At 40.4% G+C, this 22984-nt stretch overlaps 6 protein-coding genes across 13 annotated transcripts in view; all 6 read right to left on the bottom strand.

Moving 5' to 3' along the window:
- LOC135334460 (cingulin-like protein 1) overlaps positions 1–3740 on the bottom strand; it is a 40055-nt gene extending 36315 nt beyond the window's left edge. For 4 of the 5 annotated variants that reach the window (XM_064529634.1, XM_064529650.1, XM_064529642.1 and 1 more), the window contains exons 1-8: positions 3415–3740; positions 2548–3306; positions 1982–2044; positions 1795–1911; positions 1550–1723; positions 1125–1496; positions 721–945; positions 515–673 (exon numbers count right to left, since the gene is read on the bottom strand). In XM_064529634.1, the coding sequence (XP_064385704.1) occupies positions 515–673; positions 721–945; positions 1125–1496; positions 1550–1723; positions 1795–1911; positions 1982–2044; positions 2548–3306; positions 3415–3714 (2169 nt within the window). In that variant the 5' untranslated portion in view covers positions 3715–3740. The remainder of the gene's footprint in view (positions 1–514; positions 674–720; positions 946–1124; positions 1497–1549; positions 1724–1794; positions 1912–1981; positions 2045–2547; positions 3307–3414) is intronic. The other variant, XM_064529667.1, reaches the window with a different exon arrangement.
- The window catches only part of LOC135334204 (uncharacterized), a gene marked incomplete in the record, with an annotated part of 688739 nt that overhangs the window by 512313 nt on the left and 153442 nt on the right, over positions 1–22984 (bottom strand).
- The window catches only part of LOC135335190 (ankyrin repeat domain-containing protein 27-like), a 77460-nt gene continuing 59376 nt past the window's right edge, over positions 4901–22984 (bottom strand). The window contains exons 1-6 of one of the 3 annotated variants that reach the window (XM_064530662.1): positions 10385–10685; positions 9967–10191; positions 9761–9919; positions 8257–8997; positions 7178–7831; positions 4901–5059 (exon numbers count right to left, since the gene is read on the bottom strand). In XM_064530662.1, coding sequence (XP_064386732.1) covers positions 4994–5059; positions 7178–7831; positions 8257–8997; positions 9761–9919; positions 9967–10191; positions 10385–10684 — 2145 coding nt within the window. In that variant the 5' untranslated portion in view covers position 10685 and the 3' untranslated portion in view covers positions 4901–4993. Of the gene's footprint in view, positions 5060–7177; positions 7832–8256; positions 9010–9760; positions 9920–9966; positions 10192–10384; positions 10686–22984 lie in introns of those variants that run through there. The other 2 variants (XM_064530656.1, XM_064530644.1) reach the window with 2 other exon arrangements.
- LOC135336037 (adventurous-gliding motility protein Z-like) lies at positions 10616–13013 on the bottom strand. Its single transcript, XM_064531809.1, has 6 exons — positions 12678–13013; positions 11805–12563; positions 11239–11301; positions 11052–11168; positions 10809–10973; positions 10616–10755 (listed from the first exon to the last, which is right to left on the bottom strand). Exons 1-6 carry the CDS (start codon positions 12981–12983, stop codon positions 10681–10683), a joined length of 1485 nt encoding a protein of 494 aa, XP_064387879.1. The 5' UTR covers positions 12984–13013; the 3' UTR covers positions 10616–10680.
- On the bottom strand, positions 15369–19559 carry LOC135335577 (cytadherence high molecular weight protein 3-like). The gene is made up of 8 exons (XM_064531109.1): positions 19420–19559; positions 18270–19289; positions 17871–18157; positions 17601–17757; positions 17485–17550; positions 17310–17420; positions 17149–17217; positions 15369–16491 (listed from the first exon to the last, which is right to left on the bottom strand). Exons 2-8 carry the CDS (start codon positions 19236–19238, stop codon positions 16174–16176), a joined length of 1977 nt encoding a protein of 658 aa, XP_064387179.1. The 5' UTR covers positions 19239–19289; positions 19420–19559; the 3' UTR covers positions 15369–16173.
- Positions 19421–22981, bottom strand: LOC135336128 (coiled-coil domain-containing protein 88B-like). Of its 2 annotated transcripts, none has more exons than XM_064531887.1 (6): positions 22702–22981; positions 22189–22497; positions 21797–22126; positions 21387–21725; positions 19629–19849; positions 19421–19560 (listed from the first exon to the last, which is right to left on the bottom strand). In XM_064531887.1, exons 1-5 carry the CDS (start codon positions 22918–22920, stop codon positions 19667–19669), a joined length of 1380 nt encoding a protein of 459 aa, XP_064387957.1. In that variant the 5' UTR covers positions 22921–22981; the 3' UTR covers positions 19421–19560; positions 19629–19666. The 2 variants fall into 2 exon arrangements, with proteins under 2 accessions (XP_064387957.1, XP_064387956.1); XM_064531886.1 differs by having other exon boundaries at positions 22693–22980.

Genomic DNA, 22984 nt, shown 5'->3' with positions numbered 1-22984 from the left:
CGGCCCACTCTGGACGCTCACGTAGGGTTGGGTATCACTGCAATGTCAGGTTTTGTTCCTGCTGCAGAAATTTTGCAGTCCAATCAGATTGCAGAGTTCAAGTGCTGAAGGCGTGGTTCATTAATGAACGACTCACTTCTCTTATAGTCAAATCAAAATGCAACAATAGTAGACAGGCCAGCTTGATCCAGGAACACGCCAGGTCAGTTAGAGCTAGTGGTATGCACAATTGACTATTATAGTAGTAGCACTCTAACCGAGCTTGGCAGTTACCGCCCACTTGGGATATTTATTTATGCTTATAGCCACACCTAAGACTAAGTACCAGCAGAACAAAACCAGGCATTGCAGTGGTGCCCAACCCCACGTGAGTGTCCAAGATGGGCCACGCCCAACTAGGTTAATCCTCAAAAATGTCGGGCCTCAAAATGGTAGTGCATTTACATGTATATACATGACGATAGGTTCAGGCTTCAAAATGTAGCATGCTGGTTAGCAACAAAAAATTTCGTACCTGGTTGGGTTGAATTGGTATTGTAGATTCGGTATACGTAGGAGGAGTGGTGGGTATGGTATTAGTAACCTCCTTCTTTAACTCAAGCTTCAGACGAGCAAACTGTTCCTGTACTTCTTGAAGAGATCCGCTTAATCTTTCTTTGTCAACACGAAGTGACTGCAAAAACAATTCTTATAAATAGTTTACGCCCAAATTTAACTTACATTATTGACCAGTTCCACCTTCAGCAGTTCATCATGGGCCTTAGATTTTGACGTCTTTTTGAGAGCTCTTTCCAGCTCCAGGCAAATTTTCTTCATTTCGTTTTGATTCAATTTTTTCTCCTCCTTTAGTAAATTTGCGCTCTCAGTTTTCGCCTTTATCAGCTCACTCCTGACCCTCTCCATCTCCTGAACCAGTTCCTGGTTCCTCACATCCAGACTGATGAGCTGTAGACAAAAATTAGGAAAAATGCAAAATTGTGGGACGTACCACAAAAAACCCAAGTATTTCAACAGGAATTCGAAGTGTCACAACATTGGGTCGGGTCGAGTGCAAATACACTGTACATGTATATAACTATGTATTGGGAAACATTGGGAATATGAATTGTGATATAATTATTTACCTTTTCCTCCCGTTGGTCATCTTTCTTCTTGTACTGTTTGACCTGAGCTGTCTTTGCCTGGACTTCCTCTTGAGCTGTGATGGCCTTCTGATGTGCTACGTAGAGCTGCTCTTGAAGCTCATGGATCTGTTTGTCGTTCTGTTGAGGCTTGTGCTGCCTAGTAAATGCTCTTATTTCTAGTAAGCCCTCTTTTTCATTAGACAGCCCTTGAAGTTCTCTTGTCAGATTTTGTATACATTCCTCAAACGCATGTCGTTCCTTTGCCATTGCGTGAACCTTTTCATCACAAATACATCTCATCTCTTCTCTAAGATCGTGAGCTTTTTCCCTATCTTTCCGCTCACTCTCAAAGTCTTCTTTGTACAGCTCAGCCTGTAATGGTGAACATGTACATGAAGTGAACAATACCATAATTATATGCTTACCTCTGCTGTGGCGATTGCCAGCTTGTCATGAAGGTCAAAAATCTCTTGTTTCAGAACTGCTCGCTCCTGTACGAATGCTTCTTTCTCGACAGATAAATTGTCTATCTTTTCTTGGGCCTGAAATAGTTGAGCCTCCAGTGAACTGTTGGTGGTCGACAACTTAGAGTGGGTCTCCTATATACATGGAAATAAGTATAACCTAGTCATGGTCAAGTGTCATGCACACGTACAAACAGTCGACTCACTCTAACACTTTCAAGCTCAGCCTCTAAACCTTCCCTAGTGTCCCTCAATGCTTGCTGTGCAATGTCGTAATCTTCTCTGGCACCATTGAGTTGAGCCTCGAGTTTACGACAGTGGGTCTAAAATATACATATAATAATTTTACATTGCTGTACAATGTAATTGAGTACCTAAACGTAATGTACGTACCTTTGTATCAGCCACCTGACGTTCCATGGAGCCAATGTATTGCACAAGATCATCAGGTGACATCTATGGCATGTTAATTATTAGTGAAATCCCTAAACAACACAAGTGCAAAAAACGTTTTGTGAAAAAATGGGAAAGAGTAGGGTTGGAAGAGCATGTGCACTAAAGTAAGAAAACAAGATTGTGGGTTGGTATAGTCTTGCATGCTCCAACTAGTTGGGGGTGGGGCACGATTTTTAACAGTTGGGTCCAGCACTACTTCTCGTTACACCTCTTTCTTTATTTGAGACGCTTGATCACCTATTTGACCATCAACTTGCATGTGTTTCTACATAAGAATAACGCATTTGAATGAGGGTTTTTCAAATTAACGTTTCTTTCTGTTACAGCACCGAAACACATGGTATAAAATTAATATTAAATTTGAGACTCTACAGATGAGCCCTGCCCACCCAAAACTCGAAGTAGTGCTGGACCCAACTGTTAAAGATCGTGCCCCACCCCCACTACCGTGCTAATGATTCTTATACACGTACAATGTATACCAAACATTGCCATTCATTCACCTTGGTTGCATCCAGCTCTTGTTTCACTACCAGCAGAGCCTTGCTCTGACTCTTTGAGTGATCTCTGACCTGCTCCATTTCAAGCACTTTAGCTTCATACTCTTTCAGTTGATTTTCTGGATTGGCTAATTGCATTTCTTTCTCTCGAAGTGCTTCTTGTAACTGGTCTACTTTCTCCAATGCAACTGATTCACCAGGTGATTCTGTTGGCTCTGACTGTATTGCTTCATTTAATTCTTGCACCTCTTTATCTTGGGGTGTATGGATTGTGTCGTGAGTAGCACCCGAATCGCTAATAATGTCTTTATCAAAGGTAATATCCACACGATTATATTTCTTTAGTTCGTTGGAAAGTTCTTGAGTTTGTTTCTTGTACTCTTCAGATTCCTTTTGCTTTTCTTTTACCTCGGTACAAGTAACCCTGAGTTTGACTTTTTCTGTTTGAAGTAATTGTGCTAACGCTTCAATTTGGGTATCTTTTTCATGGAGAGCCCTTGCAAGTTCTGATGACCCATCTCGCTTCTTGTCAGAGAGTTTTTGAACCAACGTTTTCATCTCTGCAATCTTTTTGTCTTTTTTCTCACAATCTCTGTTCAATACTGTCACAGCACGTTTCAACTCTTTCAAATGTGCTGTGAGATCATTAATTTCTTGCTTCTTCTTTGTTTCATAATTTGACAAATGCTTTGTGAGTTCAGCGTTCTTCTGTAATAGCTCTGCTGAATGCTGAAAGGCAACATCCAAAAGGTCAGTTTCTCCCTGCAAAAAATCAGTGCAGCATAAAGTAATTTTATCGTAATCGTAACCGGTAACTAGATAGCGTATTAGTGGCCGACTATTATATCTAGCTACTAATAAATGACATACGTGTAGTTGAGGTCCGGTTCGCTTTTCCGCGGTTGTTTGCCTGTGTGATTGAGGTTCTTTAATTTTTGTAGCGCCTTTTGGTCCATTCTTCTGTCCAAACGCACCAAGAGAAGCCACAGCATCAACAGCTCCAGTCACTCCCCTAAAGAGGAGCCGTCCTAACCCAGTACTATCAGCAGTAGTAGCATCTCTCTTTGCTAGCTCAACCTCTTCACTCTGTAGATCTTCAAAGCCTTGATTATCCCAACCAGTGCTCTTGTGTTGTAGATTGCTCAGCTCTAGCTCTGTACTCTCGGCCATTTTTCAGTATCTGCTTAATTAGCTAGCTGGGGATCTCCCTTGACACGACACTCGCGTGAGTGGTGCTTCCCCTTTATTTGGGGTGGGGCTGGACACTATAATTATAGCCACTCCTCTGTCTATACTCACGCGTCATCCATAGATACTGGATATGAAACGACGGTAGTTTCCGGTGTTTTTATTGCATACAGTGTAGTATACGATTATTCCAAATAAAAATGGCTACTCAAAGAGTCACTAGTTGTTCCAGCACTGAGAGCGTTATTTGAGAGAGTTTTGACAAATTTATGAATGAGAATAATGATGATAGAGGCTCTAAGATAGCCTTGAGTCATGACAAGGATGCATTTTACATGTATAGATTTTACATGTATAGATCTCAGAATTTAATGACCTACAGAAGAAAATGGCTGAAATTAAGGTATGTTATCAATAGTTCTGTTCGAGATCCTTACCTGCATGATGTGATACGTACATAGCTTCACAATCGTTTATACGCATAATAATTATAATTATTATTACCGTTTCTCTGCTACTATCTTTGCAGGCTCTAAAAGCTGCTACATTTAATTAAGTGAACGATCAAGACGAGGTACAAACTGGTGAGGGTATAATTTATACAATGGTATAATGAAAGACAGAACCAGAGAGCCAACCATGCATGAAGCAAAATAAGTTCCCCACGATCCTAACCTTGTGTGTCCTGTGTGCAATAAACAGCATCGATTGGGAAAGATTCAGAAGTTTAGGATACATGTTCAAAACTGCACAGATGGAGACTGAGCTAATTCATGACTTATAGTCTAGCCGTTATTCAACCCAATAACTATTTAGACCATGTCCATAAAACAATCAAGCTGGAAGAATGATCTTAACAACGAGTGAAAGATCAAGACGTTGTTGACGAGGTGGTGAGCTTTATACAACGGTATCACGTCAGTACGTAATCGATAGTCAAAATTAATTTTCCTATTATATTGGATGCACACACCAGTTACATTCTGTGTTCCATAGGTGTATATAGCAATCCATGCATGTACCAACTTTTGTTTTTAAAAATAATCATGAAGTCTGAGATAAAATCATTTTTGAAGTAATAAAAAGTATAAGTACGCTAGAAACAGCACCGTTTTTTTTTTTATGCTTGTAAAAATTGTATACTGCAATCATGCATGTACGTAGAATTAGGCTTTCAATTTACATATTATAATTATAGGCTACAAATAGCTTTCAGCACAGAAGTGGCAAACTTGAACAATTTTCAGATAAATTTTCCAGTTCAATCCCTTGGATCAGTAGAATGTTTTATAGAGAATGGTTTTGTGTCCGATGCAAGTTTAGCGGCCTGCATAATATTATATAAGAGATAACATGTACATAATTATATACATGTAAAACAGTACTATAAACCATAGATAAACGAATAGAAACAAAGTAATATGCATTCTTGTATTGCGGTCTCTCTGAATATTCATGAGTTTTATTATGCCTTGGTCTGCGTATGTGCAAGCGAGGCATAATGCGAGGCATAATGCGGTAGAGTGTGCATATGAGGTGGTATACGGTAGATTGTGCATGTGTGTGTGTGTAGGTAGAGTACTAGTGTTACAGCGGTTCAAGGATCAATGAAGTGCCATGCAGTAAGAGTATATTTCTATAGACTTGTTTTCTTGGATTGCAATGTAAAATAATGTTTCGTTCGAGGTTTGCTTACTTGGAATATGGAGTATTACTTATCTATAATCTTGCTTGATCTAGTAGAACTTCATGTTTGGTGCCTCCATGCACCGAGGCGAGGCGCTTTCCTTCTGTCAGCTTTTTCTATTTTGCAGGTTCAAAGATCAAAGTCTGCTGTGTTTATATTGCTATTGTTTTGTGTAAGAATGCTATGATTATGAAGATGCATGAATGAGACAAGTTAGTGTCCATCAAAACTGCTATTTTTTACGTCAATTTGCATTAGGCTTTTTTGGTATTACTATAATTATACGTAAGGTCAGACGACGAGATACCGTATAGGGCGAACTGTTCGAGGTACTTATATTTCGTGGAATGGCCTCTAAAAGCATTTCGTTGCACAATGTTTGTGGAATGACTGCTTACCAGAAGCCACACCTTTAATCTTTGCAACGTTATAGAACAATTTTCGTGGACTTAATTTTCGTGTAGGATTGCTAACCCACGAAATCCGTGAAAATGTTGCGCTATACTGTGTTCGTTGTCAACTTCATAATTAAGAGGCGAGTAGCTCGAAATAAGTTGGCTTTTATCAACTGTCTGGCCGTTAATCTCTCAGTTGAACGTTTTTAGGTTTATCCACGTTAAAATTTACTGCCAAAAAGTTGAGAAAGTAATTTATTGCGGCTTGTATTGTCCATTAAAAAACGTAACGATAGTGATAAATCGTTTTCCCGTGGGTGAAACATAATATCCTTAACCGTACTATACATGTACATGATAGTTGTACATACATGTAGCTAGCAAGTTTCGAGTGGTCAGGCCACTAATGGCTAGGCAATTTTTTTAGTCATTCAATAAGATGGAAAATCTCATATAGGCCTAACTATTTCACTAATTGATTACGATATTGAAGACCATTACCTACATGTATACTTAGCTACAAAAAATGGTCAGTCTTACCAGCCTGAATATCGCTTTTTACTGCCTTGCTATGGACAAAGGAGGTTGGTCATAATTAGATTAAAATGTTTTACGGAGGATTGTGCGTGCACGGAGACAAATAAAAGATATATGGAAACTTGCAGAGAAACGTATAGCTATTCTAGCTAAGCCAACGATCGTAGCCTTCTACTAGTAGTAAATGATGCTAACAATACTCAGTGACACTAGAAAGCGAGTAGCATAGTCATACTCAAAGTAATGAGCCAGAAACTAAGTTTATATAATAGTCACAGTTGTTGCTGCACTTCCCAGCAATGATGGTTTAAATTACTACGATTCATAGAATAACAGGAGATGTAACACAAATGCTCAGTAATACAAATTACTAACCCTAACCCCTAACCGAGATAAAAGTGCTAACTCAGCGGGTTAGGTCGGTTTAGGGATCCTTCTGTAGCTTCTAGTGCATTTACTATAGGAATTGGAGGTTACAAAGAAAATTGTGTATTGGATTTGTACCCGAGGGCAGTTTTATGTATTCCGAGGGTGCAACACCCTATAGATGAACTAGCTGAGTGAACATGCACTGTTTGATCTCTGTATAGGATACACGGCCTAAATAAGGTATGTCTTGGTAAATAGACATTTTCTACCCTCAAATGACATGAGGGGAGCAAAAATATAATGTTATCACAGTTGATTTACATATAGACAAAATACCACCACACAGCAAAAACTGTGGCACCCACCAAACACCACAACATGACGCTAAAAATAGTTGCGGTTATAATTTATGATAATAACTCTCAACATTATAATGTATTGATAATACTTCACTCACCGCCTCCTCAGCTCTCACTCCCTGCTCTCTCTCACACTCTTTCACGTGTTTTCGATACTTCTGAATCTCCCCCAGTCTGTGTTGCTTGGAGCACACATGACACACCAGGTTGGGATCGGGAGGAACCTGTTCGTTAGTTTGTTGCTTCTCACTCTCGTATTGCTGATAAAATAAATCACCCACAATTTTTTTAATCTCAGTTGACAGGCCTTTTTCAAGTTCATTCTCTTCTCTTTGTTGCGACAACTTGCGATTAGCTTTTCGTGGTTTGGGTCTAGGTCTTGCCTGAGGGGGAGGGAGCATAGCTACTTGGGTAGGGCTGTACGATGGATTAGGGCTCTCTGAAAGAGAGGTACTCGACAATGAAGAATCTTCTTGTGAACTGATGTGGGCTGGATAAGACAAGCTTCGGGGATAATTGTGGGGGGACCTTCTGTTTGGGTAATTTTGTGACTCCATACGTTCTTGAGAGGAAGTGTTATCCCACTGAAATGATTGTCGCTGACTGAATGGATGTTCATACTGTTCGTCAGGCTGCTGCTGGTAGAGGTGGTCTTGTAGGTATGGTTGCTGGTTTGGCCATTGAGAGGGGTGGTTACTGGGTGGTACATTCCGTGGCTGTGGTTGATTCTGATACCGATCTTGGTAATGACCCTGATATAATTAGAAACAGGAATGATTGTTGCTAAAAAGGATGCAAAATGTTCGAAGTCCATAAAATTAGTTGCTGCTGCATGAAACAAATAGCAAGCGTTCTAGTGCAGAGCTATATAACTACTAAGCAGAGTAGCAACACTCACTCCAATGGACAAGTTTTGCTACGCACTATTCTGAAAAGGCTGCAATGGTATTCCAAGTACATGTAAGCAAAACTAGGTAACTTAATTGAAAACGAAGCATTATTTTGTAACTCAAATCCTGACTAGAAACCTAGGATACATGCATGTAGCTCACACACGCATGCACATGTACGTATATTGTATGAGGACATGTGCATTCACATAACGTATACTCCTGCACAAAACATTAATTCACAATACATATATACTAGCATAATGACTGGAATCACGGGAATGTACCTGGATGGGTATGGGAGGTTGAGTGGTGGTATTAGTAACCTCCATCTGGTGAAACTGGTCATGGTTAGGCCATTGAGAGGGGTGCCGGTGCATACTGGGTGATTCTCGCCGTGGCTGATTCTGATGCATGTACTGATTCTGATACTGATCTTGTGGCAAGTTATCAAAGCCACTTTGACCCTGATAGTTACTGACTGGATCTTGATAGCCACCTCCTTGGTGAGTGTTAGCAGGGTACTGACTTTGACTGAAGTCGGAAGGAATATTGGAGGGTCTCTCCAACTGTTGATCGCCCAAAACCAGTGACATTCTATTTAAGGCATCAGTGGGGCTAGCCGCTTGTTCCGATAGCGCTAAATTGGTGCTGCTAGGGGCACTACTATGACTTTGCTTTACTTGCAAACCCGGAGGATAGCGGATGCTATTATCGGGTTGTGGTCCAGTAGACGATTGCCGTTCGTTTTGCCCGGCAGCATTTCGAAAACCATTTACCTCTACCCTATCATAAGCTGGCCTAGGGTCGTCAAAGTTCATAGACGAGCGACCTTCAGTTGGCGAGTTGGGTACAAGTCTAGCCTCGGGTTGTGGGTTATAGTTGTCCTGCGTTGCTTGAGGAACAATGTTCACGTTAGGCATGGTTGGTGGTTGCTGAGCTATACTGTGCTCGTTGTTCGGATCGGGTCTTGGTATAGCGGTGGGGTGTGAGCTCCTTGCTTGAGGAGTATCGTGTTTGACAGAGACCTGTAAACAAAACTGAAAAAGCAGGAGCAATATACACGTATACATGTCACTCGTATAAATACCGTATAGCGTGAAATTTTAGAGGGGATTAATTTTCGCTGTTTTCGTTGCTTAGCAATTCTGCACAAAAATTAATTGCACGAAAATTGTTCTTTTATGTGCTATAATATGCAAAGATTAAAGAGTGGCTTTCTGTAAGCAGTCAACTCATGACACTTATTCAGTCCATTCCCCACACTAAATTTCTGGGTCAATCGGCCCACTCTGGACACTCACATAGGGTTGGGTACCACTGCAATGTCAGGTTTTGTTCCTGCTGCAGAAATTTTGCAGTCCAATCAGATTGCAGAGTTCAAGTGCTGAAGGCGTGGTTCATTAATGAACGACTCACTTCTCTTATAGTCAAATCAAAATGCAACAATAGTAGACAGGCCAGCTTGATCCAGGAACACGCCAGGTCAGTTAGAGCTAGTGGTATGCACAATTGACTATTATAGCATTCTAACCGAGCTTGGTGGTTACCGCCCACTTGGGATATTTATTTATGCTTATAGCCACACCTAAGACTAAGTACCAGCGGAACAAAACCAGGCATTGCAGTGGTGCCCAACCCCACGTGAGTGTCCAAGATGGGCCACGCCCAACTAGGTCAATCCTCAAAAATGTCGGGCCTCAAAATGGTAGTGCATTTACATGTATATACATGACGATAGGTTCAGGCTTCAAAATGTAACATGCTGGTTAGCAACAAAAAATTTCGTACCTGGTTGGGTTGAATTGGTATTGTAGATTCGGTATACGTAGGAGGAGTGGTGGGTATGGTATTAGTAACCTCCTTCTTTAACTCAAGCTTCAGACGAGCAAACTGTTCCTGTACTTCTTGAAGAGATCCGCTTAATCTTTCTTTGTCAACACGAAGTGACTGCAAAAACAATTCTTATAAATAGTTTACGCCCAAATTTAACTTACATTATTGACCAGTTCCACCTTCAGCAGTTCATCATGGGCCTTAGATTTTGACGTCTTTTTGAGAGCTCTTTCCAGCTCCAGGCAAATTTTCTTCATTTCGTTTTGATTCAATTTTTTCTCCTCCTTTAGTAAATTTGCGCTCTCAGTTTTCGCCTTTATCAGCTCACTCCTGACCCTCTCCATCTCCTGAACCAGTTCCTGGTTCCTCACATCCAGACTGATGAGCTGTAGACAAAAATTAGGAAAAATGCAAAATTGTGGGACGTACCCAAACCCCCAAACCCCAAAAAACCCAAACCCAAGTATTTCAACAGGAAGTATCACAACATTGGGTCGGGTCGAGTGCAAATACACTGTACATGTATATAACTATGTATTGGGAAACATTGGGAATATGAATTGTGATATAATTATTTACTTTTTCCTCCCGTTGGTCATCTTTCTTCTTGTACTGTTTGACCTGAGCTGTCTTTGCCTGGACTTCCTCTTGAGCTGTGATGGCCTTCTGATGTGCTACGTAGAGCTGCTCTTGAAGCTCATGGATCTGTTTGTCGTTCTGTTGAGGCTTGTGCTGCCTAGTAAATGCTCTTATTTCTAGTAAGCCCTCTTTTTCATTAGACAGTCCTTGAAGTTCTCTTGTCAGATTTTGTATACATTCCTCAAACGCATGTCGTTCCTTTGCCATTGCGTGAACCTTTTCATCACAAATACATCTCATCTCTTCTCTAAGATCGTGATTTTTTCCCTATCTTTCCGCTCACTCTCAAAGTCTTCTTTGTACAGCTCAGCCTGTAATGGTGAACATGTACATGAAGTGAACAATACCATAATTATATACTTACCTCTGCTGTGGTGATTGCCAGCTTATCGTGAAGGTCAACAATCTCTTGTTTCAGAACTGCTCGCTCCTGTACGAATGCTTCTTTCTCGACAGATAAATTGTCTAGGGCCTGAAATAGTTTAGCCTCCATTGAACTCTTGGAAGTCGACAACTTACAGTGGGTCTCCTATATACATGAAATATGATAATGTTACTTACAAACAGAGTCATGGTCAAGTGTCACACGTACTAACAGTCGACTCACTCTAACACTTTCAAGCTCAGCCTCTAAACCTTCCCTAGTGTCCCTCAATGCTTGCTGTGCAATGTCGTAATCTTCTCTGGCACCATTGAGTTGAGCCTCGAGTTTACGACAGTGGGTCTAAAATATACATATAATAATTTTACATTGCTGTACAATGTAATTGAGCACCTAAACGTAATGTACGTACCTCTGTATCAGCCACCTGACATTCCATGGAGCCAATGTATTGCACAAGATCATCAGGCGACATCTATGGCATGTTAATTATTAGTGAAATCCCTAAACAACACAAGTGCAAAAAACATTTTGTGAAAAAATGGGAAAGAGTAGGGTTGGAAGAGCATGTGCACTAAAGTAAGAAAACAAGATTGTGGGTTGGTATAGTCTTGCATGCTCCAACTAATTGGGGGTGGGGCACGATTTTTAACAGTTGGGTCCAGCACTACTTCTCGTTACACCTCTTTCTTTATTTGAGACGCTTGATCACCTATTTGACCATCAACTTGCATGTGTTTCTACATAAGAATAACGCATTTGAATGAGGGTTTTTCAAATTAACGTTTCTTTCTGTTACAGCACCGAAACACATGGTATAAAATTAATATTAAATTTGAGACTCTACAGATGAGCCCTGCCCACCCAAAACTCGAAGTAGTGCTGGACCCAACTGTTAAAGATCGTGCCCCACCCCCACTACCGTGCTAATGATTCTTATACACGTACAATGTATACCAAACATTGCCATTCATTCACCTTGGTTGCATCCAGCTCTTGTTTCACTACCAGCATAGCCTTGCTCTGACTCTTTGAGTGATCTCTGACCTGCTCCATTTCAAGCACCTTAGCTTCATACTCTTTCAGTTGATTTTCTGGATTGGCTAATTGCATTTCTTTCTCTCGAAGTGCTTCTTGTAACTGGTCTACTTTCTCCAATGCAACTGATTCACCAGGTGATTCTGTTGGCTCTGACTGTATTGCTTCATTTAATTCTTGCACCTCTTTATCTTGGGGTGTATGGATTGTGTCGTGAGTAGCACCCGAATCGCTAATAATGTCTTTATCAAAGGTAATATCCACACGATTATATTTCTTTAGTTCGTTGGAAAGTTCTTGAGTTTGTTTCTTGTACTCTTCAGATTCCTTTTGCTTTTCTTTTACCTCGGTACAAGTAACCCTGAGTTTGACTTTTTCTGTTTGAAGTAATTGTGCTAACGCTTCAATTTGGGTATCTTTTTCATGGAGAGCCCTTGCAAGTTCTGATGACCCATCTCGCTTCTTGTCAGAGAGTTTTTGAACCAACGTTTTCATCTCTGCAATCTTTTTGTCCTTTTTCTCACAATCTCTGTTCAATACTGTCACAGCACGTTTCAACTCTTTCAAATGTGCTGTGAAATCATTAATTTCTTGCTTCTTCTTTGTTTCATAATTTGACAAACGCTTTGTGAGTTCAGCGTTCTTCTGTAATAGCTCTGCTGAATGCTGAAAGGCAACATCCAAAAGGTCAGTTTCTCCCTGCAAAAAATCAGTGCAGCATAAAGTAATTTTATCGTAATCGTAACCGGTAACTAGATACATGTAGCGTATTAGTGGCCGACTATTATATCTAGCTACTAATAAATGACGTACGTGTAGTTGAGGTCCGGTTCGCTTTTCCGCGGTTGTTTGTCTGTGTGATTGAGGTTCTTTAATTTTTGTAGCGCCTTTTGGTCCATTCTTCTGTCCAAACGCACCAAGAGAAGCCACAGCACCAACAGCTCCAGTCACTCCCCTAAAGAGGAGCCGTCCTAACCCAGTACTATCAGCAGTAGCATCTCTCTTTGCTAGCTCAACCTCTTCACCCTGTAGATCTTCAAAGTTATCATAATCACAATCAGTGCTCCTGGGTTCTAGTTTGCTCAGCTCTAAAGAACTAGAACACGTACTCTCGGCCATTTTTCTAGCTGGGGATCTCGTTCTCGAATTTATACACCTAGTTTTGCTTACTTGGAATGCCATTGCAGCCTTTTCAGAAGTGTCCGTAGCAAAACTTGTTCACCGAGTGTTACTATACTCTACTTAGTAGTTAGCTCTGCACTAGAACGCTAGCTATATCTATTGGTACGGCGCGGTAGCTGCAAGAGTGAGCAGCAGCTCTGCTGACTGATTAAACTTTTGGCATCGATCGTTTTTACCAACAATCGTGGTTGATCATTACCCACTATTGGTTGATTGCATCATAATTGCATTAATTATATACTAGTAGGCATCAGCACCCGCCGTGCTTTTTCTGTAAAAGTACTGCATGCTGTAGATATAATTAGATCTATAGACCTAGTTCTATGCATCTTATCAAGTGTATTATACTATATATAGAGCGGGTGACCTGCTAAGAGTGATCATGTGCCAATAGATTATTACACAAATTTCATGAAGGTATAAAGAAACCATAGAAATGCCAATTTAAATAAAAATAAAAAAATCTATAGAAAGTGCATATACACTAGCACTGGCAAGGTTAATTAGTATCCTTGCCATTGCTTGTTACTCATTAATCCCATCTCTTAGCCATACTATTTATTATAGTAATCAATTGTTATAGTCTACAGATAATAAGTCATGCAAATCTTCAGTCAGAAAAACAACGTTTCAACGACCAACTCTACGTGATAAGGACACTGCTATGGTAGATTTATCAAATAAATTTGCTGAGTTGGCTAAAGAAAGAGACGCCATGATTTGCAAGTGTGACTGGTATCAAACACAATTAAAGGAATCGACACCAGAACACCAACAATCTCTCTCGTCAACAAAAAGTTTAAAGAGGTCGAAGACTTGCATGAAGAGCTACATAAAATAAAGATCCAGCTAAACGGGCTGACACTGCAGTATAAAGAGGCTGAGCTAGTCCTTGTGAATCAAAGCAAAATAATAGAGACGCAATTTAATGACCTAGAGAAGAAAATGGCTGAAATTAAGGTATATGTGTTATCAATCGAGATCTACTTGCTTCACAATCGTTTATATATGCGCAGATAATTATATATTGCCTGTCAAACGTTTCTCTGCTACTATCTTTGCAGGCTCTAAAAGCTGCTACATTTAAACAAACTTCTCGCGATGGTCGACAACATGCATCGCAGTACAAGCCCTCGACAAGTCACGAATCGAAGACAGACGCCAAAGTGAAAGCAACGCTGTGCTAAATACGCCAGCAAAGCAAGAAGCTAAATTTGTTATACCGGTATACACAATGTAGAAGCATCAACTCCAACAAAATTCCAAACATCAAGATCACCAATTCCGCTTTCACAGCAGATTGTCCAATTCCCACCCTCAGGTATTGTGACTGCCATTGACGCTCAATCTTCCAGTCGGTTGTCTGATATTCCACAAATTGACACAAAGGAAGTGTACGTGAACCAACCACCTTCGAATTCAAAATCATCTCTACCATAATATCGATGGAATTCTCAGCCCACCAGACATTTCTTCGGGAGCACATTATCAAAACATCCCTTTGTTAGAAAGTGCACACGATTCAAGAAAGGCATATGAAGATGGAGCCATACACACTCATGCTGAAGTCAGGAGAATTCTATAGATACTGTAGTAGACACAATGTCGACCATGTCCATAAATCCTCGCACAAACATCCAAGATGGAAGAATGGAAGATACTGAACGACGAGTGAACAATCAAGATATTCTTGACGAGGTACAATTAGTTGGTGAGCTTATATACAACGGTATCATGCAAGACAAAACCGAACAAAAAACGATGGAGCAAGTTCCCCACAATCCTAACCTTGTGTGTCCCGTGTGCAATAAACAGCATCGATTGGAAGAGATTCAGAAGTTTAGGATACATGTTAAAAACTGCACAGACACTGTACGTTGTTTGAATGCTATAATAATTATAATCATGGATCATGTACATAATAATAATAATAATTATTATCTTGCTTGTACATGTGCTTGTATAATACGGTACCGTATAACGGGTAAATTTTGGCGTCTAATCTCATTTAGCATAATTATAGAAGGCAATTAAACCTTTAGGCGATCTTTACATTGACGATAAATTATAAATTATCATGTTAAAATTAATTTTGTGTTATAATTATTGCAAGCTAATTATAAACATTAATATTGGTGCTATTTTTGGTGACGTGCTAAATAGAAAAGAGATAGTAATTACCGCCAACGGAATCAGCATGCGTGCAAATAATATATTTATATGCATGCTGATTATTATTTTTGATTGTTGCTGCCATGCAATTCAATACCATGTTACAACTGTGAATCATGATAGCATTCCATCTCTTCATTAATGTTCTCATCACATAATCAATATCACTAATAAAACCACCCAAAACATTTCACACAAATAATATCATAATTATAGATACGTATATAATAGGTGAAACAACAAATGCGCACACAATGAATAGTTATACATATACAGGGATTCCGAAGCACTAACAGGAAACATAAAAGCAAATTTAAGTTTAATTAACTATAGTACATGTTATATAATTATAGAGCGCTAAAGGTCATGTTTCATTTCTTGAAGGGTAACGTTTATACAATAAGTGCTGGGTCGGCTTTTGGGGTCATCAGACAAACACCACAGGACAAGCGAGATTAGTTCAGGTTGTTTTTGTTCCATCATCTCAATCCACATTTTTCTCTTAAAGATCTCCTGTTCCCCCTTGGCATGGACATCATCGGGCACATGATCCCAGGAGAGATCAGGTGACATCTGAATCCCCACACAAAGAGTGAGAACGCCAAATGAAAAGACGTCAAGGCTTTCGTCGTATTTGGCACTGTCTTTGAGAGCTTCAGGAGGCATGTATGGAAGAGTGCCTGGAATCTTTGAGAGTTGTAAAAAAGTTCTATCGAAAATTCTCGAGACACCAAGGTCAGCTATCTTGGCTCGGTTGTCGGCTGTTAGGAGAATGTTAGCAGCTGTGAGATCACGATGGATGATAGAGCACTCCTCGTGGAGATAGAGTAGTCCACAGGAGACATCGTGAAGAATCGATATCTTAGTGGGAAGAGGTACGTCTGGGGTACTGCTGAGGTACACCTCAAGGTCAGTGTGAAGCCGTTCCATAAACAGTGTCAGATCAAACTCATCTTTACCGATGTACTCCAATGAATTTAACAACATTGGCATGTTTTGCTTGTCTCATTAAGATACACTCACGGCAAAAAGTTTCATGAACCGCTCGTTTTTCCTGAAGGGCAACATCTTCTAGTTTGCCACGCCCCATAAGTATGTCGTGTAGACGCTTAGCGATGCATGGAGTCCCATTCAATTTGATTGCATACACAGATCCAAAACTGCCTTTTCCAATTCGATTTTGCTCAGAAAACTGGATGGATTTCTTTGAGTTCACTATAGAAGCCTTAACCTCTTGGCTGTAAGGTCGTGAGGGCCTGACAACCTCCCTATCATATCCTGCAAATGAATACCTTAAGGTGACATATTTTCGCAAGTATGCTATTTCTGCGAACGAGAGTAAAATCGCAAAAATGTGTATACAGTAGTATAGACTCTCATTAATCCGGTCACCCTTGGGACCATGCAGTTTGGCCGGAATAGCGAGGTGGCTGTATTTCGGGAAATAGCCGCAGCTTAAACGACCTTACCTCGAATCTAATGACTAATTTTGCGGTTCTTGTCTCGAGGATAATGAAGGATGATGAATCATTCTGTTCTCTATTTAAGTTTTTATTTGCTAAATCACACCCAAAACGTCATATTCGGCCGTAATACACGTATAAAATTACATTGAAAACCTTGTTTGGGATAGCCAGCACTGGCCGGTATACGGAACAGCGAGTGGCCGTACTTCAGGGTGAGTTTTGTGCAGTAAACATATAGCTAGCATTCCGTGCCAAGCCAAATGGCCGGTATATCGAGGTGGCCGTACTTCAGAGAGCCGGAATAGCGAGAGTCTACTGTATACTCGCATATAATTGGAATGAACCTCATTAAAACCACTTACGAGTAATTAGAAACATTATGAGTAATTTCACAACTTGGCAGAATTTAATACCTGTTTAGCAACATGAGTAAAATCGCAAACAAATCTGTGAAAATGTGTCACCTTAAGGTATACTATGATCAGCTCCTTCACACGTCTGTCCAGTTGCTTAAACACCCTATGAGCCTGTCTCTGCAGGGGAAGAAAAGATACGATTATTTTGATGACTTAATCCAACGACCACAACGTACCCCTATATATAATATATAGGTGCACGTATTTACCTCTTGTTGAATCCTTCTATTGGTTTCTTGCTCACAACGACCTCTCACTTCAGCTATGCTCTGCTCTGATTCTTCTCGGCATTGCTTAAGAGACGTGAGTAGCTTTGTACACTATCAGAAAAATATTGTATTATGAGGATAAACCACATAAATAGGAGTAATATACTTCACTAACCTCACCCCTAACCCTATCAATTTCTTCAGTTAAATGTGTACACTTCTTTTCATTGCTTTTCTGTTCCTATATAATAAATGTTAGGGTCAGCATTAGCAATTGGCCACAATTCTTACGTGCTGGATGATTTCCCTCTGACCAGCTGTTTCCCGCAAGAGATTATCACGATCACTTGTCATGTATTCTATCTCCCTCAAGAGATGGTCCCGCTCTTCAGTTACCTTCCTTAGGACTTCGTGATCACTTTGAAATGCAGCCAATCCATCCTGTAATCTGTAGAATGAGAGGAGGTATGCGGAGACAGCACTTTAGAAGTGAACGATATGTATACATGGTATTTGATTAGTGGGAGCATGTTGTTCAGTATAATTATATAGTTACTATACCTCTTAATCAGCGATTGATAATCTGCTAGACCTCCTTCAAGGGCCTCACAAACTTGTGCAGATTTCTCCATGTTGGTTTGAATGATTCCATCGGAGTGGCCGACATTGCTTTTGCTCTGCCACTGGGGTTGCTGTAAACGAATATTCTGGTATCTGCAATTCTGCTGCGTTTGCTGGTAATCATGTTGTTGGTTGTTGTGTGGTGGAGACTGTGGCTGTTCATACGGAAGACCAGGCTGACAACTTTGCCATTGGGAGGGGTAGTTATTCGCTGGTACATTCCGTGGCTGTCATTGATAATGTTGTGGTGAATAATCAATACTCTCAAAATTAATGTATACACTGCATTATAATACTATAAAGTGTATAAAAAAATAATGATACCTCTGATTCATTTACCCTCTCAAGCCGTCCCACTTCAATTAGTTTACGATCAGATTGTCGAGCAGGGTTCAACATTCGGGGCTTTGGTTTGGGCTTTTCTTGAGCCGTAGGGGGTGGTACATCCACACCAATATCACTGCTAGTTCGAGCGCTACCGTATGAGCTGTAGGTTGAGGCATTCTCCGGAGTCACTGGTGTTGATGTGTTTTCATGTGAGATAGGTCGTTGAGAATGACTATCACCTTGCAAATCGATAGGTAAATTCCTACGTGCTGACTGTGCATCATACTGATTTTGTTGTTGGTAGTGGTGTACATCGGGTTGTTGGTCAAAATGTTGATCATGATACTGCTGATGGCCTTTAGTCTGCCACATTTGTTGCTGTGGGTCTTGACTATGATATTGGTCTTGACGTTGCTGACTGTATACATCGGGACATTGGCCATCATAGTACTGTTGTTGGTTTTGACCGTGCCACTGCTGTTGTTGATAATTAGGCTGCCTTTGTTGAGGGTACAGCTGTGGTACGCTATAATTGAAAGGATAGTGGGTACCCTGGTTGTACTGTTGCTGGAGAGCCCAGTTGTGGTCACGATAATTGCTTTGGGGGTTGACAGTCGAGTTGGAAAGATGGTGAGGGACAACCGGGTCATTGGCCCCACGTGATGCAACAGCACCGTGACTTTGAGCTTGAGGTACGTAATTGTTTCCATCTCTATACATTTGCTCGTCAACATTGCTACACGTTCCTTGTACATTTAAGTGTTGAAATTGTGCATTTGATTGACTGTTCTCTCCAATACCGTCACTTGGAGGACCTGGCTCACTGATGTCACAGGGAGTAGTGTGAGACTGGCTGGGCATGCTGGATGGCTGGCCATGGACAGAGGGTGGATAAGACAAAGGGGTTGACACCAGGGTATTATTTACTGCAGAAATGTTCGTGTCTTTAGCTCTCAAAGGTTGAACGGAGTCGAGGTGCATATTTTCTACAGCGCTAGGGGTCTTGTCGCATCTTTTTTCTAATTTCTCAGCCTATGCAGGAAAGAAACTCATACATGCATATTATAAATACTTGGAATGCACAGAACAGTACTCATGTACATGCATGTACGTTACTTTTTGTACTAACGTTGCTTATAGCAAATCCCGTACGTACATGTACCTCTGACTCCTTTCTTTTAATGTAGGCTCGTAAGTCTTTCAAGTTTCTCTCAAGGTTCACTACTTTGTCATTTAGATCATCATTAGCCTCTTTCAATGCCTTTTCAAGAAGCTGAGACTTCCTTTTAGCTTCACGTAGACACTATGAAAAGAACGTTTTACAATTGTAACTTGTAACAGAATGAGATACGTATATACTTAGTTACAAACCTCATTATCAGTTTGAAGAGCGTCACAGAGTTTCTCAGCTATGGCCAGTTTCTGCTCAAAACTTGAACAAAGTTCACTGGTAAATTTATTTGTAGGTTCCGTAATTTTGCTTTTCTCTTTCTTTGCCTGAATTGGTGGGAGGTCAGACTTTTCTGAAGAGATTTCTTGGCAGTCGACAATTCTTCTGATAGTAATGTCAAATTTTCGCTTAATTTAGCCATCTGGACAATTAATGCGTTAGGCAATGTGAGCTAATAGTATAAACATCAAACGCTTTAGTATAAGCTGTCTGGCCATGTATAGGTATACGTTTTTCGAGGGTAGAGCTTTAACGCGAAAATTAAAACCCAGATAAACTCCCATGGACGCACTGGTATTTCACATGCAAAGCTATTGGTGGGTGTGGTTTCCTGGAATTGAAATGCGAATATTAGAACCCACAGACATTATTTTGTGCTGAGGGTTCTGGAGCCAAATAGCGAAAATTTGCACCCGTGAAAATTTCAAACTTCCCGCTATACGGTATAATATATTGCTTACAATATCTATACACATCCTCCGCAGTGCTCGTTTTAGTTCCGTTTCGATTATAAGGAGAGATTTGAAGAAGGACCTTACGGCTATAAGGTCCAAAAATTACACTGAGTAGCTAAGCTTAAATAAAGATAAGAAAAATTTGTCCAGAAATACGTTAGTTCCGATCGATGTTTCACAAATAATTATTTCGATCATCCCCGTTTTCACCTAAATGGATTTCCCACAATAACACTTTTTTGGGAAAATATTTTTTAATGCTTATTCATTCACCTACACAATCAGGGGCATTTCTAGAGATTAAAGCAGAGGGGTGCTCAAGCACAGAAAAAAATTGGGCCGCGCGATTTTACGCCCTCACATTTATTGTGGCGCGTCTCTTACATGCATAGCGTGATAATAGGAGTATCAAGACATAATTATGAGTCAGTCATCTTGTAGGATCTCCATGCACTATTCTCCTGGGGTACATCCTAGCAAACTGGTCAATCACTGCAATGGGGATGTCCAGTCATTCTCATTGCTTCACAGTATCTTTCAGTGGAGCAAGAGGTGACTGCACTGGGAAAGTGCAGAGGATCTTGATCAGCTATTATGCATTACGTAACAACATTGGAATGGCAATGCTGATTACGCATGCTCAATTGGGCGTGGTCACGACTTGTAATCGTTGTCAATGAGATAGAACTGCACGTACCTCTGGAGCTGCACAGTTAGCAAGCTATAGCTACTGAGTGATATAGATTATAGTTTCATACGAGCATGGTTGTCTGGGAGGACAGGGGGGTGCTCAAGCCCCCAAAGCCCCCTATTGTACACGCCACTGACAATAGTAGCTATATCAGCACAATCTCTTGGAAACGCCCCAATCTTGAGATAGATTTAAGTGCTCACATGCATGCATATTTTACTCTCTATAGACTGTATAATTATGTTCTTACTACATGTACAGTTCATTTAGTCTAGAGAGTAGATTACCACAAATGTGTGAGTATATAAGAAATGGTGTTGATACCCGTGTGTAGATAAATGACTGAACTACAACATATCCATGTTTCTATGGAAACATTTTTGGATATGTTGTAGTTCAGTCATTCATCTACACACGGGTATCAACACCATTTCTTAGAAATGCTCCAATCAAAAGACATTTACATTTAAGTACATGCAACTATGCTCACACATTTGTGGTAATCTACTCTCTAGACTAAATGAACTGTATACCTGGTGATTTTGAAGTTCGGATATTTCCTTGAGCTGATCGACCTGTTTTTTGTATGCCTTGACCTGACTGGTCTTGGCCTGTAACTCATCTCTGCTCTGAAGAGCTTCAGCTTTCCAGTCACGAAGTTCTTGGTCCACTACTAACTTTACTCCATCGACATCTCCCAGTGAACCTTTGTGGAGTTCTAGGTCACCAGGGAATTTCTTTTTAAATTCTGTAATTTTGCTTTTCTCTTCCTTTGCCTGGAGTGGTGGGAGGTCAGACTTCTTCTGAAGATATTTTTTTGCAGCCGACAATTCTTCTGATAGTAATGTCAAATTCTCCGTTAATTTAGTCATCTGAATGCATGGACAATTAGCAATGATAGCAATTATACCAGTCTTATATAATTTATAAAATACTTGTTTACCTGACATTCCTGCTGTTCAGATTTCTCCCTGAGCTGATCAACCTGTTTCTTGTATGCCTTGACCTGACTAGTTTTAGCCTGCAGATCATCTCTGCTCTGAAGAGCTTCGATTTTCCAATCATTAAGTTCTTGGTATAATGCTCCATCGACATCTCCCAGTGAACCTTTATGGAGTTCTAGGTCACCAGGAGATTTCTTTTTAAATTCTATAGTTTTGCTATTTCCTTTCTTTGCCTGGGCCTGTAGAAGGTCAGACTTCTTCTGAAGAGATTTTTTTGCAGTCGACAATTCTTCCGATAGTAATTTCAAATGATCGCTTAATATAGTCATCTGGAAATAGGTATAATGTGAGCAATTAGTATTATAAACAGTGTATACTTGAATGTCTATACCTGTTGTTCTTGTGTTTCAGATTTTTCTTTGAGCTGGTCGACCTGTTTCTTGTATGCCTTCACCTGACTGGTCTTGGCCTGTAGGTCATCTCTTCCCTGAAGAGCTTCAGCTTGCCAATTACGGAGTTCTTTTTCCAAAGCAAACTTAACTCCTTCGACATCTCCCAGTAAACCTTTGTGGAGTTCTAGGTCTTTGGTGATTTGTGATATCTCTTGAATGTGTTCTTTCTTCAGTTCAGTCATCTTTTTCTTAAGGTCAGCGTACTGGCAGTGTGCCTCTGCTTGATCTTTTCTTTCTTCATCAAAATCCTGAGTGCATGTTTGTACGTAATTTAAAGAAGGCCATGTGTAAATTTGAATGTATACTGAAAGAGCAGTAAACTATATAGACTATACACACACGTGACATACATCATACACGTACATGCATGCAATACAAATTACAACCGCGCTGCAGTATACACATACAGCAGTATACATTGTAGAATTATTATGCATGTTTACATTTGACACTTGGACTTTCTCCCCGATTTCACTATCAGTAGCTTCGGGCTTTGTCTGAAATACGCCATGCTCAGTCCATATCCCACCATCGACATCAGGAGTGGTCTCCTTCCCCCGACCACGACTAGGCAGGAGGCTTTTAAGGCCTTTGATGGGACTAGATACGTAAGATGACCATAGTCTATCATCTCTTTTCTGGGGGCCACTGTCTGATCCAATGCCAGCCATTATATACTGAGATCTTTGTTAGAGAGGCTTAGCTGCTACCCAGTAGATCGATCCGGTGTCATAG

Source organism: Halichondria panicea, chromosome 1 (assembly GCF_963675165.1).
Source record: "Halichondria panicea chromosome 1, odHalPani1.1, whole genome shotgun sequence".
In the NCBI taxonomy this organism is placed as follows: Eukaryota; Metazoa; Porifera; class Demospongiae; order Suberitida; family Halichondriidae; genus Halichondria; species Halichondria panicea.
Note: the sequence above shows the minus strand (reverse complement) of the source record. Positions and strands in the feature narration are given on the sequence as shown.